At 35.7% G+C, this 21,370-nt stretch overlaps 1 protein-coding gene across 1 annotated transcript; it reads left to right on the top strand.

Moving 5' to 3' along the window:
* Positions 1-291: 291 nt before the first annotated feature.
* On the top strand, positions 292-21,300 carry LOC144447914 (nuclear receptor-interacting protein 3-like). The gene is made up of 6 exons (XM_078138010.1): positions 292-396; positions 11,777-11,932; positions 12,903-12,985; positions 17,524-17,663; positions 20,177-20,229; positions 21,208-21,300. Exons 1-6 carry the CDS (start codon positions 292-294, stop codon positions 21,298-21,300), a joined length of 630 nt encoding a protein of 209 aa, XP_077994136.1.
* The last annotated feature ends 70 nt before the right edge of the window (positions 21,301-21,370 follow it).

Consider the following 21,370-nt stretch of genomic DNA (forward strand, 5'->3'; position numbering starts at 1 on the left):
GCATGAACTCTAGACTGTAATATTCACTGAATATAAGCGACACATCTACTCATCTACTAGCTGCTTTCTATAAACCTTGCATCGACGTCATTTAGAGCCTACAACGAGTTGTTCACAAACAGTAAAAGGAGATCATATGTGCTGTAACGTGTAATTGTTCAAAATTTCTCATTACAGCTGTCTCATTTGTTACGTTTAGACCTTCAGGGACCTTGTTATCTTGGCTATTTGAAAAGCAACTCCATTTGTAGCAATCAGATGTAGTGTCAGTACAACTAAACAACACATATCATGGACCGACAACCAAAACGACGACAACCAGGTGTTGGATTTACTCATAAAAATTCGGAAGATTTGCTGCCGTTGGATATGCGTGTTGGTACTTCTAAAGATGCGGTGAGTACGCGATATCATATTGACAAAGGTTTTGATATTTATAAGAGCACTTTAGCAGTGACATCTGAAGACACAGTCACATGTTGCGACGTCATTATTCAGGAGAGAGAGAGAGAGAGAGAGAGAGAGAGAGAGAGAGAGAGAGAGAGAGAGAGAGAGAGAGAGAGAGAGAGAATGACAAACAGGGATAAACAGAAAGACATACTGTAACAGAAACAAAAAGATTGAGAGACACAGAGAGACAAACACAAATATTATAATACTCAAACCTAACAGTCAGAGAGAGATGGACAGAAATTCAGCATGGGCACGGGGCACAATAATACAACTATGGAATATAGAGCGTTGCGGTTGCTTGCATGAAGTGAGCTTCAAGTAGAGACAATTTAGGTAAAGACAACAAGATAACTGACACAAAACAACAGCCGGTGCCTCTGATGTCGGTCGACGGAAAGCTTTATGACTTTGTTTATATCTGTCATGTTCTAAAATAAACTCCCACGGTGTTCTAGGACTGTTCATGCCGTCAACGTGACTTCCTTTTACTGCTGATAACATTAAATAAGATTGTACAAGACGAACCATAGCATATACCATTTCTCGGTAGGGTTGGTCTTTGAATTTTGAAATGTTACATCTTAATGTTGGTGAAATGAAACCGAGTGGTGTGTATTTTTGATTATGGAATGTTTAGTCTATTACAAAATAATTGGCAAGAAATAGCATTTATTACTTCGATATACGTACATTAGATTATCAATGCCGACACAACACACAGCCAAAATGGAATGAGCGATGGGAAGAGAGATACTGTTAACTTACGTATACTGACAGCAAACTAAGGCCCGTACACCACACACGTATTTGTACAGTCACATAATGTGTCGACCAGAATTGAAGTCATCTTTTTGCAAATCAGAGGTAGCAAAGATGTCGGAATTACATGTACCAAGCGAGGACAACAGTACATGATTTGGTATAGCATGTTTACAGAAGGCATTGTTTACCCTTGCATGCCGATGGGAAAGCCAAAGTCGATTATCTACATGTCGGACAAGCAGTTGGGTTTGAAATAATGATAAATTGATAACATGTCGAGTATTTTTGTTCCAACTCTCACAACTTTTGAGCGTAAATTTACATGAACCATTTTCCGAGGGATGACTTCATTTTGTAAAAGTAATGCTACGTGTGTGCCTGCTGGATAACAAAATAAATCATTCGAAGTACATGAATAGACAAAATAATAAATCCATTTCAATACTGATTTCAGTGATCAACAAATAACATGTTGTATGTAGCTTGAATTATAATAAGATGAAGTTGTTACTGTTGTTGTTGTTGTTGTTGTTGTTGTTGTTGTTGTTGTTGTATACGAAATTGAATTTAATATTATACTTCATAATGGTATGAGCCTCTGGTATGAGCCACACTGTCCCATTTGATCATTATCACATGCAGTGTCCTAATCAGTAAACAGAGTGTGTCACCGGGGATCCTGTGGTGTTTATACTTTGAAAAGTTACCGACACTGATTATATTGTATGTCTTTGCTTGAAACTTGTCTCATTCTTCATTGCCACAAGCAAGCAACCGCAACGCTGTTATTTCCAAAGTTGTAAGAGATTGGTCAAAATATACGGCGGAGGGGGGATCTGAGGGGTGGATTACTTTAAAAATGTGCAAAACTATAAAGGGGTGGGGTAACTCAAATATTGAGGAGTGAATGGGGATGGCTACTATATTTCACAAACATATATTCAAATATACAACACACTCATATACATAAGATGGAATTTAAAGAGTCATGCTTCCCCTGTCAAAAGGTTCGTGGCTTTGCCGCAATAATGTAAACTTCACTTACTTGTGTTTAATTTTGACAACCATGAACACGTGTGTCTGCCTTAAGGGGAAAACCATTTCATTTCGGGGGGGGGGGTGGGGTGGAGGAAGTGTGTATGGCAGCAATTGTTTTCCCATCACTGTGACATCAATTTTTTTATATTGTCATTCCTGCATCAAATTATTTTTTCCATATGCAGAAGCAATGTAATTTTTTTTCTCGTTTACAAATTTGTTAAATGCGGTTCATAACTATACCTACATGTCACTGGTTCACTGACAACTAACTTGTTCTGTGTAAGTAACAATAAGTAGCAGTGTACAATCCATGCTTCTGCTATTTAAATTTTATGTACAAGAGATAGCTGGTAAAAATCCATGAGGAGCTGACTGATCTGGGGAGTAACATAGGGCTTGCTCACAAATATTGAAAATATTAGCACTGTCTTAGGCAGCGCACCTCCAGAGAAAATGAGAGAATCGGATTCCCAAATTTTGCTGATTTCAGCACATCGCAACACTTTTTTTTTACTTCTGTCTTTTGGAACAATTTTTTTCTCAACCCATTACAGGATCAAATTATTTTTTTTCTCCTTCAACTGCCGACAATTTTTCCTAAAATCCTCCACCCACCCACCTGAAATCGAATGGTTCTTCCCTAATGTCTCTTTCTCTAATATAACTATTACAGAATTGATGTACACTGGAATGTCAAAAGGCTAAATGCACCAGGTATTAATTTAAAAGATATCCATATTAAGTATCATCCAGTATATAAATGACTATTTATTTGTTGACTTTTGTTATTTTATTTATTTATTTATTTATTTATTTATTTATTTATTTATTTATCTTTAAGAAATATTTTTGGGTTGGCTTACTAAAACATCATGTGTAAGGAAGCCGTCAGTAATTACAAGGGGAGGGTCGGGGGAAATCAAGCTCGGTCTGTGGCATGCCGGCATAAAATGTAACACTCCCCCTAATCAATTGTGCTAAAAAATGCCCCCCCCCCTGTAATTACTAAAGGCTCGCTAAAGCTTCATTAACGTGGGGGCACTTGAAAAATGAGGAAGACAAATAAAATAGAAGCAACAGAAGACATTGTCACTAATGTAAAAGCAGTGTAGACGAAAGTGATATCAGTAAAGACAGTGACAGTACAGACAGTAGTTATGATTTAGACATAGTGGAAGAAAACAGTGACAGTGCAGACAGTAGTTATGATTTAGACATAGTGGAATAAAACAGTGACAGTGCAGACAGTAGTTGTGATTTAGACATAGTAGAAGAAAACAGTGACAGTACAGACAGTAGTTGTGATTTAGACATAGTGGAATAAAACAGTGACAGTGCAGACAGTAGTTATGATTTAGACATAGTGGAAGAAGACAGTGACAGTACAGACAGTAGTTGTGATTTAGACATAGTAGAAGAAAACAGTGACAGTGCAGACAGTAGTTATGATTTAGACATAGTGGAAGAAAACAGTGACAGTACAGACAGTAGTTGTGATTTAGACATAGTAGAAGAAAACAGTGACAGTACAGACAGTAGTTGTGATTTAGACATAGTGGAAGAAGAATTTGGTTTAGAAGAAGACAGTGACAGTGCAGACAGTAGTTGTGATTTAGACATAGTAGAAGAAAACAGTGACAGTGCAGACAGTAGTTATGATTTAGACATAGTAGAAGAAAACAGTGACAGTGCAGACAGTAGTTGTGATTTAGACATAGTGGAAGAAGAGATTGGTTTAGAAGAAGACAGTGACAGTGCAGACAGTAGTTATGATTTAGACATAGTGGAAGAAAACAGTGACAGTGCAGACAGTAGTTGTGATTTAGACATAGTGGAAGAAGAGATTGGTTTAGAAGAAAACAGTGACAGTGCAGACAGTAGTTATGATTTAGACATAATGGAAGAAAACAGTGACAGTGCAGACAGTAGTTGTGATTTAGACATAGTAGAAGAAGACAGTGACAGTGCAGACAGTAGTTATGATTTAGACATAGTGGAAGAAAACAGTGACAGTGCAGACAGTAGTTATGATTTAGACATAGTAGAAGAAAACAGTGACAGTGCAGACAGTAGTTGTGATTTAGACATAGTGGAAGAAAACAGTGACAGTGCAGACAGTAGTTGTGATTTAGACATAGTGGAAGAAAACAGTGACAGTACAGACAGTAGTTGTGATTTAGACATAGTGGAAGAAAACAGTGACAGTGCAGACAGTAGTTGTGATTTAGACATAGTGGAAGAAAACAGTGACAGTGCAGACAGTAGTTGTGATTTAGACATAGTAGAAGAAAACAGTGACAGTGCAGACAGTAGTTGTGATTTAGACATAGTGAAAGAAAACAGTGACAGTGCAGACAGTAGTTGTGATTTAGACATAGTGGAAGAAAACAGTGACAGTGCAGACAGTAGTTATGATTTAGACATAGTAGAAGAAAACAGTGACAGTGCAGACAGTAGTTGTGATTTAGACATAGTAGAAGAAAACAGTGACAGTGCAGACAGTAGTTGTGATTTAGACATAGTAGAAGAAAACAGTGACAGTGCAGACAGTAGTTATGATTTAGACATAGTGGAAGAAAACAGTGACAGTGCAGACAGTAGTTATGATTTAGACATAGTGGAAGAAAACAGTGACAGTGCAGACAGTAGTTATGATTTAGACATAGTGGAAGAAAACAGTGACAGTGCAGACAGTAGTTGTGATTTAGACATAGTAGAAGAAGAATTTGGTTTAGAAGAAGACAGTGACAGTGCAGACAGTAGTTGTGATTTAGACATAGTGGAAGAAGAGATTGGTTTAGAAGAAAACAGTGACAGTGCAGACAGTAGTTGTGATTTAGACATAGTAGAAGAAGAATTTGGTTTAGAAGAAGACAGTGACAGTGCAGACAGTAGTTGTGATTTAGACATAGTGGAAGAAGAGATTGGTTTAGAAGAAAACAGTGACAGTGCAGACAGTAGTTGTGATTTAGACATAGTGGAAGAAAACAGTGACAGTGCAGACAGTAGTTGTGATTTAGACATAGTGGAAGAAAACAGTGACAGTGCAGACAGTAGTTGTGATTTAGACATAGTGGAAGAAAACAGTGACAGTGCAGACAGTAGTTGTGATTTAGACATAGTGGAAGAAAACAGTGACAGTACAGACAGTAGTTGTGATTTAGACATAGTGGAAGAAGAGATTGGTTTAGAAGAAGACAGTGACAGTGCAGACAGTAGTTGTGATTTAGACATAGTGGAAGAAAACAGTGACAGTGCAGACAGTAGTTGTGATTTAGACATAGTGGAAGAAGACAGTGACAGTACAGACAGTAGTTGTGATTTAGACATAGTGGAAGAAAACAGTGACAGTGCAGACAGTAGTTGTGATTTAGACATAGTAGAAGAAAACAGTGACAGTGCAGACAGTAGTTGTGATTTAGACATAGTGGAAGAAGACAGTGACAGTACAGACAGTAGTTGTGATTTAGACATAGTGGAAGAAAACAGTGACAGTGCAGACAGTAGTTGTGATTTAGACATAGTGGAAGAAAACAGTGACAGTACAGACAGTAGTTATGATTTAGACATAGTGGAAGAAAACAGTGACAGTGCAGACAGTAGTTGTGATTTAGACATAGTAGAAGAAAACAGTGACAGTGCAGACAGTAGCTGTGATTTAGACATAGTGGAAGAAAACAGTGACAGTGCAGACAGTAGTTGTGATTTAGACATAGTGGAAGAAAACAGTGACAGTGCAGACAGTAGTTGTGATTTAGACATAGTAGAAGAAAACAGTGACAGTGCAGACAGTAGTTGTGATTTAGACATAGTAGAAGAAAACAGTGACAGTGCAGACAGTAGTTGTGATTTAGACATAGTAGAAGAAAACAGTGACAGTGCAGACAGTAGTTGTGATTTAGACATAGTAGAAGAAAACAGTGACAGTGCAGACAGTAGTTGTGATTTAGACATAGTAGAAGAAAACAGTGACAGTACAGACAGTAGTTGTGATTTAGACATAGTGGAAGAAGAGATTGGTTTAGAAGAAGACAGTGCAGACTGGCATTTATTCAAAGCATAAATGTATTGTATGGATCAGTAACTCCAAACTCCCAATGTTTCTTTGAATACATATTTTATTATAACCACTTGAAGATTATTCTCAATGTCAATATACAACACCTTTTAAGAACAATCTTAAGTTTCTGTGAGGTGGTATAAAAGTCCATACTACTTTAGGTACCCCAATTGTATATGAACAAAATAACCTATGCAGTGTATGTGTTGTGTACTGTTAATTTTCCCCAAATACTACAACTGTTGTAAGCACATAAACTGTCGTATTTAGAATAGTATTGTTATCAAAAAACCCAATTAGTTGCTGAATGTATTCTTGTGAATGTTTGTAAAGATAACATAAACAGAAATAATCCACAAATTCTATAATGTTTATAATATAATTTTGATCAGAAATTTGTATAACTTAATAGTAAAATTAATGTAAAACTGACGGAGTAATATAAAATACATGTAACAGTAATTATTTCACATGTAATATTTTTCATTCACAGGTTTAGGGGGGGGGGTTACTTCAAAACTCTTGAAACTAGGGAGGGTGGTATTTCAATTTCTTTGAGTGTATCAGGGGTATTTGGGAAAAATTGAATTGCCGGTGTAAAATCTCCCGACCTTCCACCCAAGGTGTTTGTGATTGCAGCCTAAGGGCGGCGGTCGCTCGAATATCTCAAGCTAGGCAGGTGTCACTCGTATTTATGGATTTCAAGTGTTTCATGACTGTTCCTCAGACCCTCAAGCCGTAAATAATGATGGCTTTCTAAGACTGTCACGTTTTCATGAAGGTCAGACGTGGGCAGATGTATCGTGTTAGATAGATGGTAATAACCCATGACTCACTTCATTTCAAAATGTCAGGTATATCTAAAAATGTAAAATATGTAAAATTATACGAATGAAATCTATCACTGTAGAATTCTTCTAAAACGTTCGTTTACCAACTGTGACAGTAATTTAAACTCATCGAGTGATATATTACTATTTAAAGTAGGTATTATGTTAAATAGTCATTGCTACGTACCTACGGCCATAAGATAACACACATGCATATTCTATTAATGCCGACACGAGAATATATATATGTTGCTGTTAGTGTGATGGTTGTTTCAAACTTGCCATAAGGATGAGAATTGGGTATTTAGTTGTGATTTATAAAAGCATTTTAACATGATGACTTCCTACTTGAAAAATCAATGTGACAAACCATACTGTTTGTAACTTAATACATTGCAAAACGTTTGTTACTATACGTACATGTACAATAACAAACATTGTATACATTTATTTATTAATCTTTGGCAATTACTGAGTAACAAAGAAGGACTTGTCGATATTGTTTCACATTGTGCTTTCAAGTAGAAGGACATGATAAAATTGTCTCAAAATTAAAAGTCGAAAACTACATACCCAATCCTTATCCATGGCCATTTTAATACAGAACAAGTCAACGCTCATACCCAGTCCTACAGGGATATAACCCAACTATAAATACCACTCTACACTCTACACTCAGTCCTACAGGGGTATAAGGCGCTGTAAATAAAACGACTATACCCAGTCCTACAGGGGTATAAGACGCTGTAAACAGAACTGGTTGTATTGTTGTACATTACTTGATATGAACTGGTTGTATTGTTGTACAATACTTCATAATAACAGGCTATATTGTTGTACAATACTTGATACGAACTGATTGTAATGATGTACACTGCCTGATATGAACTGATTGCATTGTTGTATATAGTAGAAAGAACAAATTATATTGAACTTTCAATGCGAAAAAGGTTACTTTAGCCGCAGTACTTTACTCAATATGTATAGCCTGGACAAATTCCTTTATTTTGTTCCCCTTTAGTGCTTAAATAGTTGATCTGATTTGACCGACGTCGCGTCAGCCGACATAACCTCACATAATCTCTCACGGACGTCGGTACGCGGTCATGTATGTGCCATCAGAGCCGTAGCCTGACCATATTGCCAAGGGGGGGGGGGGCAGTACTTTGTCTTGGTGAAATCATGCGTTTAAAATTTAGAAAGGTGCTAATTTGCATACAATTTACATAATATCTATTTTAGCATACGCAATTAAATATCATGTGTAAGGCCAGAAAAAATAAAAAATGCTGGTCAACGGGTAACCTAACTCTTCACATTGGGTAGGTAGGTCGATTTAATCTTTTCACAATGCCTGACAGGATGTAAAAACAAACCATATATAATGATAGCAAAATATTTCAGGTCGAGTTTAGATAGAAGTTATCTTGATACTATCTCTTGCAATTTGTCTGCATAGCTACAGTTAGGAAATGTACACAATTTACGGTTAAACAAATGGTGTAGTTCCTCTCACTCTCTCTTCTCCAAAAAATGTTAAGCCTCGCCAAATGAAACTCAAGCATTATTTTAGCCACCCCTTCTGTCACCTACACTACAGTGGAGATCATATGGTACAGTGATGCATAAGCGATAGCCAACTACAATAATATTCCTAACGAGATTACTTTACACAGAATGTGGATTTCACGTGCATAAGGAGATGTCTCTAATTAGCTCTAACCTATACAGGGGGGTACTTAGCCAGAAACCTTCCATCTTGTTTTGGGAGAAAGACAATTATCACCTTGATTGCTACTGATTGGAAGGAGACAACTCCAAGGGTGAAAAAAAAACCTGAAAAAAGACAGCGTAGGAGGCCATTTAGAGGCATAAAATATCAAACCATAGACTTAATCTAAAGTGTTACAATGCTTGAATATTGTAATAAAATACCAGAATTGAAACATTTATGCTATGCATTACATATTATCTGGAAGTGCATTTTGTTGTGGCAAAGCTGAAAGATATTTTGCGGATGTGCACTTTGTAAATGACTTCTCCTGAAGTTTAATTTGGCTCCAAAAAATCCCAAAGCCAAAACATTTCAAAACTTTCAGACTTTTGATGGCCCAATGACTGCTCAGCCCACTCCAATGGTCGTAAACTTTTGTTCAATTCGTTTTAGTGTACATTGGATATGCAACAGCTAAATCTAATCTCAATTCATGTTTGTCTGCATCACCAGAGCCAAATAACCATTGTATAAGATGTTATATAATTTGGAATAGACCCAAATGTGTATTGTTACATGAACCATTGAAATATCATTAATTTTGAAAAAAAAATGCGAAGCCCGCATGAGGATATATTGCCCATCACCAGAAACAATATACGCGTAGGTTGAACAGCTTTTTCACTTTCTCTGGCCTAATGTCGTATCTTTCAAAGTAGTTGCCGAAAAGATGTCACATTCAAAGTAAAAAAAATGGACGGTGCTTTCTCAAATAAGTAACACAACAAAATAATCATTCTCTTTACCCAACTACTAAAACTTTTATTGTCGCGTTTATGTCGGAACCCAGGGTGAACTCAGTGAATTTTCCTTGTCATTGTCATACCAATTATTGAAAGTGGATCTTCAATTCAATTCAAAGAGTGGATCTTAAACTGCGTACCTAGTTTAATAGTTTTTCAGGGCCACCAAATATTCCAAAAAGAGATCTGCCGTTTTATCAGTATGAAATAACAGGCGACCTCACATTGAACGACTTTTTCCGTCTTTTTGATGAGTTTCACTCGCTGACATTATAATTGCGACTTGATATCTTCAAATGAAGGAGACTTTCAAGACTACTGTTACTCGAGGAAAATGCACAGTGCATGTGCGCACTTCTTTTAATTTGCTGCAAAAAGTTACAATTTTTAAGTGGACACATTTTTATTCAAAGTTAAGCCAGCGTACAATAGAGATATAAGATACATATAAGCGAGGAGTTAGTGTACAGTCAATAGTGAACTATCAATTTAAATGGCGCATGCTAGGAATCGTCACGTAAATAACGATTTTAATAACATCGCTATGTATTCAAAAAGTAGCCTTTTTTCTTTCTTTTTTCCAAAATCTCAGGGGGGGGGGCAGCTGCCCCCCTTGCCCCCCCCCCCCGCAGGCTACGGTACTGGCCATACATGCATTTACCTACCATTGGTTTATTTCTCACAATGAAGGTTGACTCGAGTAGAGGGTGTGTATATGTTACACCCAATCCGTGAAACTGCCCAATTCATGAAATGTGCAATGTAATTTTGCCCAGTTCATGAAATGGTCTACCTTATGCAATTGAGAGTATAGATTACGATATAAAAGGGCGAAATTAAATTTTTGGGGCAAGAGTTTTGAACTGGGATGTTGATTATCGAACTGTATTAAAAACTCAAGCTACACTGAATTATAATAAAATAAGAATTGTGAAGTGATGAGTTTGTAAATACATGATAATAAAGTTGTTTGATTCTTATTCTATTTTGTGTGTGTCCTATAAAAGATGTTCATTTCATGTACTGGGCATATCTTACCATACCCACTTCATAACCTGGGCAACACGATTGACTATTTCATGAACTGGGCAAAGTTACCCACCAATTTCATGAATTGGGCAATTTCACAGATTGGGTGTAACATATATATATATATATATATATATATATATATATATATATATATATATATATATATATATATATATATATATATATATATATATATATATATATATATATATATATATATATATACATATATATATATATAGTTTTGGTAGTACTGGAACTCTTTCTAGGTTGTAACTCGGAGTTTCACGCATAGTGCGATCATCAGACACTCAGAGTTCCAGTACTACCAAAACTATTACGCTCTGCCACTGCGGTATAGAGCACTGTCTTAGCAGATTGATACTCACCGAGTTATATATATATATATATATATATATATATATATATATATATATATATATATATATATATATATATATATATATATCATATATTACTTTATACGTTATAGTAGTCAAAGTCCATAGGCCCAAACAACAATTTCAAGCTTATCTAACCAAAAATGTTACAGTTCCGTTAAATGATTTGCTTCTGACCTGATATTTCATGAGTGATAAATGAAGTCTGCAAGTCTCAGTAATTCACTTGTTTGATCAGGTGATAACAGTTGAGTAAACTTTTCAAAAGGTAACAGCTCATAGAAATATTGCGGGGTGTATTTTGACCTAAGGTTTGCAAAACAATCACATTTCAATAGGAAATTGTATTCGTCCTCGATTTCATTTGAATCGCAAAGTACACAAAATCAGTAAATTTTACTACATTATCAGTACCAGAAATTACTACAGTATCGGTAAATATTTACACTACTCTATGTGTAACAAAAGTTACTACATTATCCGTCAATTGATACATTATTCGGTTAATTTTGATGCAGTATCGCTAAATATTTACTACAATATTGGGTTGATACATTATCATTTTTTTACTATATAACCAGTTGTAACAAGCTCTTCCACCGAACAACCTCGGTCCGGTAAACCCATATCCGGCCCGTAAAGTAGAGTATAATATATTTGGTTTGATTCAATTCATGCAGCAACCACACGTCCTTGTACAAAAGAAACAAGTTGAAGGTGATCTACATAGACTTGATATAAGTGGTAACAAAGGAGGACAATTTACTTCAATCAAAGAAACTACAGCTGAACAAGTTATCAAATCTAAACATTTACCATTGATGGTTAAATGTCAGGTAAGTTGATTTCCAATCAAATATCAACTCGTTCAGCACACTCCCCTACATATTCAATATTTGATTAATTCATATATCCTTCTCTCCCCTACCCCTTCTCCCTCCTATAAGACTCTCTACAACGTATTTAATTATTATATCACTATTTTCCTTTTATGTATATATCTGCCTAACTATCACAAACACACACAAACACACACACTCTCTCCATCTCTCTCTCACTCTCTCTCTCTCTCTCTCTCTCTCTCTCTCCATTCCTCCCTTCCCTTTGTTCTTTACTATCTGTGCTCAAGATATTACAACAAATTGGTTACATATGGATACCACTAAGTGTCTGCCATATGCACGAAATAACTTGACTTTGGTAAAATAATAAACTGACCTATTGAGTAAAAAGTAAACCGAATGTCTTGTGTATACTTCTCTTTCTGTAGTATCGGTAAACATGGTTTTTAAGAAAGTGGCAACAACAAACTACTATAAAGTGTCTGTGATATGCAATACATGGCTTAATTTTTACAACTGACTATGACGCTCAAGGTGAAAGTTCAATGTCTTGAGGAAATAAGCTTGCACCTGATGATATTGGAGTAGACTCTTGAATGGAGTCTATAGATATTTCAGTTTTAGAGTTACGTTATTAATATTGATTTTTAACAACAAATATAGCCATCATTCTGTCAAATGGGCACATCTCGTAAAACATAGTGACGTGCACATGAACCATTGCGACATATCACATTTGCACCAGGTTTGATTGAAATCGGATATTACACGTCAGAGAAATGGCATATTACAGACGCGCATACACATAGACTGATAGACATAGCCCATTGTAATACTTCCCCTACGCCTGCCCTCTTCTTGGGAGGGGGGGGGGGTGGTGGTGGCAAACATAAATGGCGTATCTAACATGTACAGACACGCAATGTGATATATCGATGTCATCATTTATGTTTCTTTACTCCAGTGCAATAAAGAAGAGTTTGAAGCGTTGATCGACACGGGAAGTCGCTACACTATTGTGTCATCAAAACGAGCAGGAAAGTGTGGGTAAGTTGTTCCATTCATGGTTTTGTTCACCTGCGGTCGGCCATTGGCCCTGAAAGTGTATAATCTCTCAAAGAGTTAATTACTCGGGATGTAGTATTTCAATCAAAGAGAACTACAATCATATATGTGAAAATTAGATAATGTTTTTGACCATTGTTATGATCAATAAGGATATATATATATATATATATATATATATATATATATATATATATATATATATATATATATATATATATATATATATATATATATATATATATATATATATAGCTGTTAATCAGCTAGTTTGCTATGTGTACACATAAGGTATTAATAGCTGTTATCAGCTAGTTTATTATGTGTACACATAAGGTGTTAATAGCTGTTATCAGCTAGTTTACTATGTGTACACATAGGGTGTTAATAGCTGTTATCAGCTAGTTTACAATGTCTACACATAAGGTGTTAATAGCTGTTATCAGATAGTTCACTATGTGTACACATAAGGTGTTAATAGCTGTTATCAGCTAGTTTACTATGTGTATGCATAAGGTGTTAATAGCTGTTATCAGCTAGTTTACTATGTGTACACATAAGGTGTTAATAGCTGTTATCAGCTAGGATACTATGTGTACACATAAGGTGTGTTAATAGCTGTTATCAGCTAGTTTACTATGTGTACACATAAGGTGTTAATAGCTGTTATCAGCTAGTTTACTATGTGTACACATAAGGTGTTAATAGCTGTTATCAGCTAGTTTACTATGTGTACACATAAGGTGTTAATAGCTGTTATCAGCTAGTTTACTATGTGTACACATAAGGTGTTAATAGCTGTTATCAGCTAGTTTACTATGTGTACGCATAAGGTGTTAATAGCTGTTATCAGCTAGTTTACTATGTGTACACATAAGGTGTTAATAGCTGTTATCAGCTAGTTTGCTATCTGTACACATAAGGTGTTAATAGCTGTTATCAGCTAGTTTACTATGTGTACACATAAGGTGTTAATAGCTGTTATCAGCTAGTTTACTATGTGTACACATAAGGTGTTAATAGCTGTTATCAGCTAGTTCAGATTCTCGAAAGGGCAGTTTATGTACAACTTGAAAAATATCTTAGCGATAATAGCATGATTTATCACCTACAATCTGGCTTTAGGGGTAACTATTCCACCGATACCTGTTTAATTCATTTGCAGGACTATATCAGATCCCAAACAGCTTCTGGAAATTACACTGGCATGCTTCTATTAGATCTTCAAAAAGCATTTGACACCGTTGACCACATTATTTTGTGCAAAAAGCTTAACCTTATGGGTATAGAATCAGTGCAATGGTTCCAGTCTTATCTAACTGGCAGAAAACAGTTAGTTAATGTAAATGAAACGAATTCAGATATCAAGGATATTCACTGTGGTGTTCCGCAAGGAAGTATTCTAGGGCCATTATTATTTCTATGCTATGTGAATGATATGGAAATTTCCATCAAATGTAAACTCCTACTTTATGCTGATGACAGTGCCATTTTAGTGTCACATAAGGACGTGCATCACATTGCCTCGGAGTTGGGCAAAGAACTTGAATCATGTAACAAATGGCTGATTGACAATAAGCTTTCTCTCCACCTCGGGAAAACAGAACTCATTCTATTCGGCTCGAAACGCAAACTAAGTAAGGTTTCTGAATTCAAAATAACTTGTAATCAACATGATATTCATGCCAGCAAATCTGTCAAATACCTTGGGCTCGATCTTGATCAAAATCTATCAGGGCTCCAAATTGTTCAGAATATCATTAAGAAAACCAATTCAAGGCTTAAGTTCCTTTACAGACAAGCAAATTTTCTCAACCAATACTCCCGTAAAACCCTTTGCTCTGCTCTGATCCAATGTCACTTTGATTATTCATGTTCATCCTGGTACTCTGCTCTTACCACAACTCTCAAAAAGAAACTCCAAATTGCACAAAACAAAATGATACGGTTCATCCTTTCTATGGAGCCAAGATCACACATAGGTGCTGATCAGTTTGATGCCCTGGGTATGCTGGATGTCAAGGGTAGAGTGAGCCAGCTCCGATTCAACCATGCTTTCAAAATATACAATAACTCCAGCCCGGAGTACTTGTCCCATCAGTTTACCAAAGTATCCTCTGTTCATAACTATGGTACTAGGGGAAGTAGGTACAATTTTCACCAGCCAATGATTAAAGGTCAGGCTGCAAATACATTTTACGCTAATGCTATCAAGGACTGGAATAATCTACCAGTATCGATAAAACAGATATCACAAAGGAATGTCTTCAAAAAAGCAGTCAAATCATATCTGTCCAGTACACTAAGGGACCACTAATACTGGAAACAGCGTGTTTATTCCCTATTAGCTAGTTTGCCTCGATAGCTTTCCTTTTCATCTGTTATTCTTTCCCATTCCATGTAGTCAAATACTTATGCTAATCCTGCCACTTTCTTGAATCACTGTACGGACCCCACTGGAAACAAGTCTTTGACTTTCGTGGGTTATCCAAGTAATTCAACAATTTGTACCAGTTTTTACTTGTATATCTGCACTGTCGATCTTGTTGTTTTACTGAAATAAACTAAACTAAACTAAACTAAACTAAACTAGTTCACTATGTGTACACATAAGGTGTTAATAGCTGTTATCAGCTAGTTTACTATGTGTACACATAAGGTGTTAATAGCTGTTATCAGCTAGTTTACTATGTGTACACTCAAGGTGTTAATAGCTGTTATCAGCTAGTTTACTATGTGTACGCATAAGGTGTTAATAGCTGTTATCAGCTAGTTTACAATGTCTACACATAAGGTGTTAATAGATGTTATCAGCTAGTTTACTATGTGTACACATAAGGTGTTAATAGCTGTTATCAGCTAGATTACTATGTGTACACATAAGGTGTTAATAGCTGTTATCAGCTAGGATACTATGTGTACACATAAGGTGTTAATAGCTGTTATCAGGTAGTTTACTATGTGTACACATAAGGTGTTAATAGCTGTTATCAGCTAGGATACTATGTGTACACATAAGGTGTTAATAGCTGTTATCAGCTAGTTTACTATGTGTACACATAAGGTGTTAATAGCTGTTATCAGCTAGTTTACTATGTGTACACATAAGGTGTTAATAGCTGTTATCAGCTAGTTTGCTATGTGTACACATAAGGTGTTAATAGCTGTTATCAGCTAGTTTACTATGTGTACACATAAGGTGTTAATAGCTGTTATCAGCTAGTTTACTATGTGTACACATAAGGTGTTAATAGCTGTTATCAGCTAGTTCACTATGTGTACACATAAGGTGACATTAACCGCTGTCACACTTCCAACGTTTTGTGTGAACTTTCGTCGTGTTGTTATTTGCTAGTAAATCTTCACATGTATAATTGCTGTTCCATGTGTTTTAATCCTACATACACCATGTACTCCTAATTATCAATTAACCTGCACATCATTTTTGGGAATAGAAATATGTTATTATCATGTTGGATGTTAAATAGCTCACTTTAATAATTATAAGTCGTATACAGTGTGTGCTAAATCATACCTACCTACCTAACTACCTATCTAGCCACTCAACCACCTACCCACCCTCCTGCTCGCACAAGAAGTGACATTGGCAAGGAAATATGCCAAGAGAAACACTGATGTTTACAATGTCTTGAAAATATTAAGCATACATACATACATACATACATACATACATACATACATACATACATACATACATACATACAAATATACACACATACACACATACATACATACATACATACATACATACATACATACATGCATGCATGCATACAACCATATTCAAAGCGTGGTATCCCTGTGGCTTGCTAGGCTATGAATAAATTAGGAACCATTTATATATATATAGTTTCCATGGTGACAGCTAGTGCTTGAGATGAAAAGTAATCCATCCATGTCGTCTCAATTGTTTATACTAGTAGCGACATTCAGTGTGTATTGCCAACATGAATAATACATTTTAGAGTACATGAAATCTGAAATGTGATACTGCCATTTATACTGATTTGTATGTTGTACCTACAGGGGACACGGTCCACATCTTATCATTTTTGCACAGTGTTAGATTGGTGTAAATTTGTACGATATACTGACGACGTCATTGGACGATACATCTATACACTGCATTTGGGCCAACGTAATGAACACAATTATATAATTATTCAATGACGTCATTTGTGGGTGTATCGTAAAGTATTATTGGAATCATTAGGATTAAAGAATACGTTATTGATATCATAACATTGCGTATAGGGTCGCTTTTATATTAACGTTACAGGCACACATCAACATGAATATAACACTAGAAGAGTTTTATATATTGTATATATAAACAAGTTGCCATCTAGTAGGACCAGGTATCGAAATAATCGCCCGTTGTTGGTTTTTAAATCTACGAAAGGAAATCTTGAATAAGTTGTCTCAGTTTGACAAGTATGTGCGCGTATTGAAACCCTTTCAATAATTATGGTATATTGCCTTCTTTTATTTCATTCAAGGTTGGTCGAATCCAGTAACCATAGTGATGTCGGCATGGCAACTGCTTTTCCAGATGCTAGATGGAAAGTCAAAGGTCAGATTGAAGGTGCTGAGATTAATCTTGGTGGTTGTCTCATCCATTGTGACTTACTTGTGACAGGTAAGCATTCAACGTGTTGGTTTACCGTGTTCACTGTGACTTATTAGGTACAGGGTAAAAATGATAGTTGATGTTTACGATCATATACTTGTGTTGTTTGTAATTGTATCATTGTCAAATTGTTATTTGATCACTTCATACTGCACCCCAGTAATCACAGTGAAATGTACACAATGTAGTGTCCACTGCACCCCAGTAATCACAGTGAAATGTACACAATGTAGTGTCCACTGAACCCCAGTAATCACAGTGAAATGTACACAATGTAGTATCCACTGGACCCCAGTAATCACAGTGAAATGTACAGAACGCAGTGTTCACTAGTCACAGTGAAATGTACACAATGCAGTGTTCACTGGACCCCAGTAATCACAGTGAAATGTACACAATGTAGTGTTCACTGGACCCCAGTAATCACAGTGAAATGTACACAATACAATGTTCAATGGACCCCAGAAATCATAGTTAAATGTGTACATTTACTATGATTTAATGTTCACTGGACCCCAGTAATCACAGTGAAATGTACACAATACAGAGTTCATTGGACCCCAGTAATCATAGTGAAATGTGTACATTTAGTGTTCACTGGACCCCAGTAATCACAGTGAAATGTACACAATACAGTGTTCACTGGACCCCAGTAATCACAGTGAAATGTACACAATACAGAGTTCATTGCACCCCAGTAATCATAGTGAAATGTGTACATTTAGTGTTCACTGGACCCCAGTAATCATAGTGAAATGTGTACATTTAGTGTTCACTGGACCCCAGTAATTACAGTGAAATGTACACAATACAGTGTTCAATCGCCCCCAGTAATCATAGTGAAATGTGTACATTTAGTGTTCACTGGACCCCAGTAATCACAGTGAAATGTACACAATGTAGTGTTCACTAGACCCCAGTAATCATAGTGAAATGTACACAATACAGTGTTCACTGGACCCCAGTAATCACAGTGAAATGTGTACATTTAGTGTTCACTGGACCCCAGTAAGGCTGCTTTCACAAAAACTTGTTGGGGGGGGATTTTTTGTAAAACTCTAATTTTTTCAAGTACCCCCCCTGCCATATTCCATTTTTTTTTCAAGTACCCCCCCCCCCCCGCCAAAGCCCCAAATATTTCAAGTACCCCCCCACCCGAATAAAAATTTTTTGTAATACTCTTCCTGTGCGTTAACATTCCATACCAAGTACAAAACTGTACATAATACACTTAATACCAACTTTGTCCATTATATATATAATCAATTTGTATATTGTGTGTATATATATACACAAACACCAGTTAAAACAAAATGTTATGTTAACCAGTGCATTGCCTTTCCAAAAAACAACATATACTTGTAAATGAATTACACTTTGAATAACTCTTGTAAAATGATCAGCAGACCAACCGAGTCTTTGTTTTCTGTTCAATATTGTATTAGTACATTATACTAGTAGTGTTACAGTTGAATGTCATTTTAGTTGTATTTGCAAATATTGTGATGCACATGTTATCTAAAGAGAGTTTTATACTGTATTGTTCCAGTTCAGTTTCCTAAATGTGTGCTAGAAGAAATCAAATTGGTCTAAATAACACTGAAAAAACTGCATTGTCATGTATCCCGTTCTTGTTTGATGTAAATTAGTTCAATATAATGTCAAAAGAAAATAAATGTATGACTCAAAAATGCCAGCCACATTTCATTTAACAGAATAGGAATCAAGTGATATATATTAGTGGTAATGATAATTAAGATGGCTCTATTATCATAGTAATTGTATATCTTAATGAACCTGGTAACATTTACCTTGTAAGAGCCTGATTATTGGACTGGTTTTGACGTTAGATTACAAAGGTAAATGCAGGATTTTAAACAAAGTCTCAGAATGTGTTTATTTAAATTTTTGATTTCCAAGTGGTAGCTCTCCTTCCAGATCTTGTGTATATAAACATGGCATTGTCATCATCATCATCATCAGACCCAATTTCTCCTTCAACTTCATCAGAGTTGGAACTAGATGTATCATCATTCTCACTGTCACTGTCATCAGATGACAAATCACTCTCACTTTCTTTAGATTGATAATAGTGGCATCTTACAGCCTCAACTTTGTCTATTAATTAATAATTTATTTGTTAATTTTCTAAATGAGTATGTTTGTGTATTATTATTATTATGGAGAACCTTTGTTTGATGATTTCTGATTGAGCTAGACGGGGTGAAGAGAGATCTTAAGACTCAAAGCCATGGATAACATTTAGATTACTTCCAACATTGTTACTTACATCAGGATCGTAGAAAAGCTGCATATACAGAATTATATACAACTGTCAACATTATCTGGAGATTCTATACTCCCTTCATAGAAACTGTCGCCATGACTACCATATGCGTTTAATGTACACTTTGTAAGGATTCAGTTCATTAAAAATATACAAGTCCCAAAGTGATATTGAGACGAATTGTGATATTCTATCATTTTAATTGTACATAAAAGTATCGAATCTTTCATTACAGATGATGACAATATGGAGTTGTTGATTGGCTTAGACACTTTACGTATTAGTAAGGTAAGAATATATAACTTATTTTAACCGCTGAACTACTTTGCGCATGTCAATAACTAACAGTAAAATACCGCCATTGGTGGCGCTCTCCAAGCTGTAATCTGCACTACATACTGATCGCAAACATTGCTGAATTCGTCTTAAAAAAACATGATTTTTTTTTACACTGACAATCATAGGTGCAACCTAACTGAAACAGAACTATGAATATTTTGACAAATCTTGCTGAGAAGAGTTGTTTAAATGTTGTGTTAGAATGAGTAGTCTAACGGGTATTTGTAAACAATGTCAGAATGTAGAATCTAACATCTCAGGCTATGTTGTATAAATGTCGTGTATGTAGAGTTGGCTAAAATAATTTCTGAGTTTTGTAAACAAAACCTACCTCATACATTTTTTGATCACCCTTTATTAAATTTATTAGGGATTATACTTTGATATTACTTAGTATCAGTTGGATATTTTCACCACTTTTATACAATCCTATTGTTTGTAAGGGTGACGCTATTAATTTCTCTTCTCATTACCCGACGGACCCACATTTTCAGCTCCGACGTAAAAACAATGTATATTTAGTTTCGCCTGCCCTTTAGTATTTTCTGGTGTCTGGACTGTCGACGTCATCTACAGTCATGGCAGCAGCGACGACAATTATTCATGAACAGAGCATTCAAGTAGGAGGCGTGAGAACGTGTGACAATTGTGTAGAGTAGCTGAGAAAGAGCTTGTTACCAGGAAACCAATAATAAGGAGATAGAGAGGAGGCAGAGAAACATGAAGAGGAATTTTTTATTTTTTGGGAAAAGAAATCGCCAATAAAACCCATAGTTGCTCAAAAAAAATAATGAGAAACATTTAGAAATAAGGTCACCCTTGTCATTAAAATATCAATGACGTCATTGCCATGCAGGCCTTGTAGTTGGTACATGTGATTAGTTAAATGTGTATTTATTTTTTTAAAATATTTGTTTTTTCTTTAAGGCGATTGTGGACCTTGACCGTCAAGTATTGATTATTGGACAACAAGAAATTCGCTTGATGTCAGAGAAAGAAATTCCTGATAAATACCAATAATCCTGCAGACAATACATATTTATGTTATTGTTCTCTCTCATCTCGAATAACCACATTAATATTATCTAAG

Source organism: Glandiceps talaboti, chromosome 17 (assembly GCF_964340395.1).
Source record: "Glandiceps talaboti chromosome 17, keGlaTala1.1, whole genome shotgun sequence".
Lineage (NCBI taxonomy): Eukaryota > Metazoa > Hemichordata > Enteropneusta > Spengelidae > Glandiceps > Glandiceps talaboti.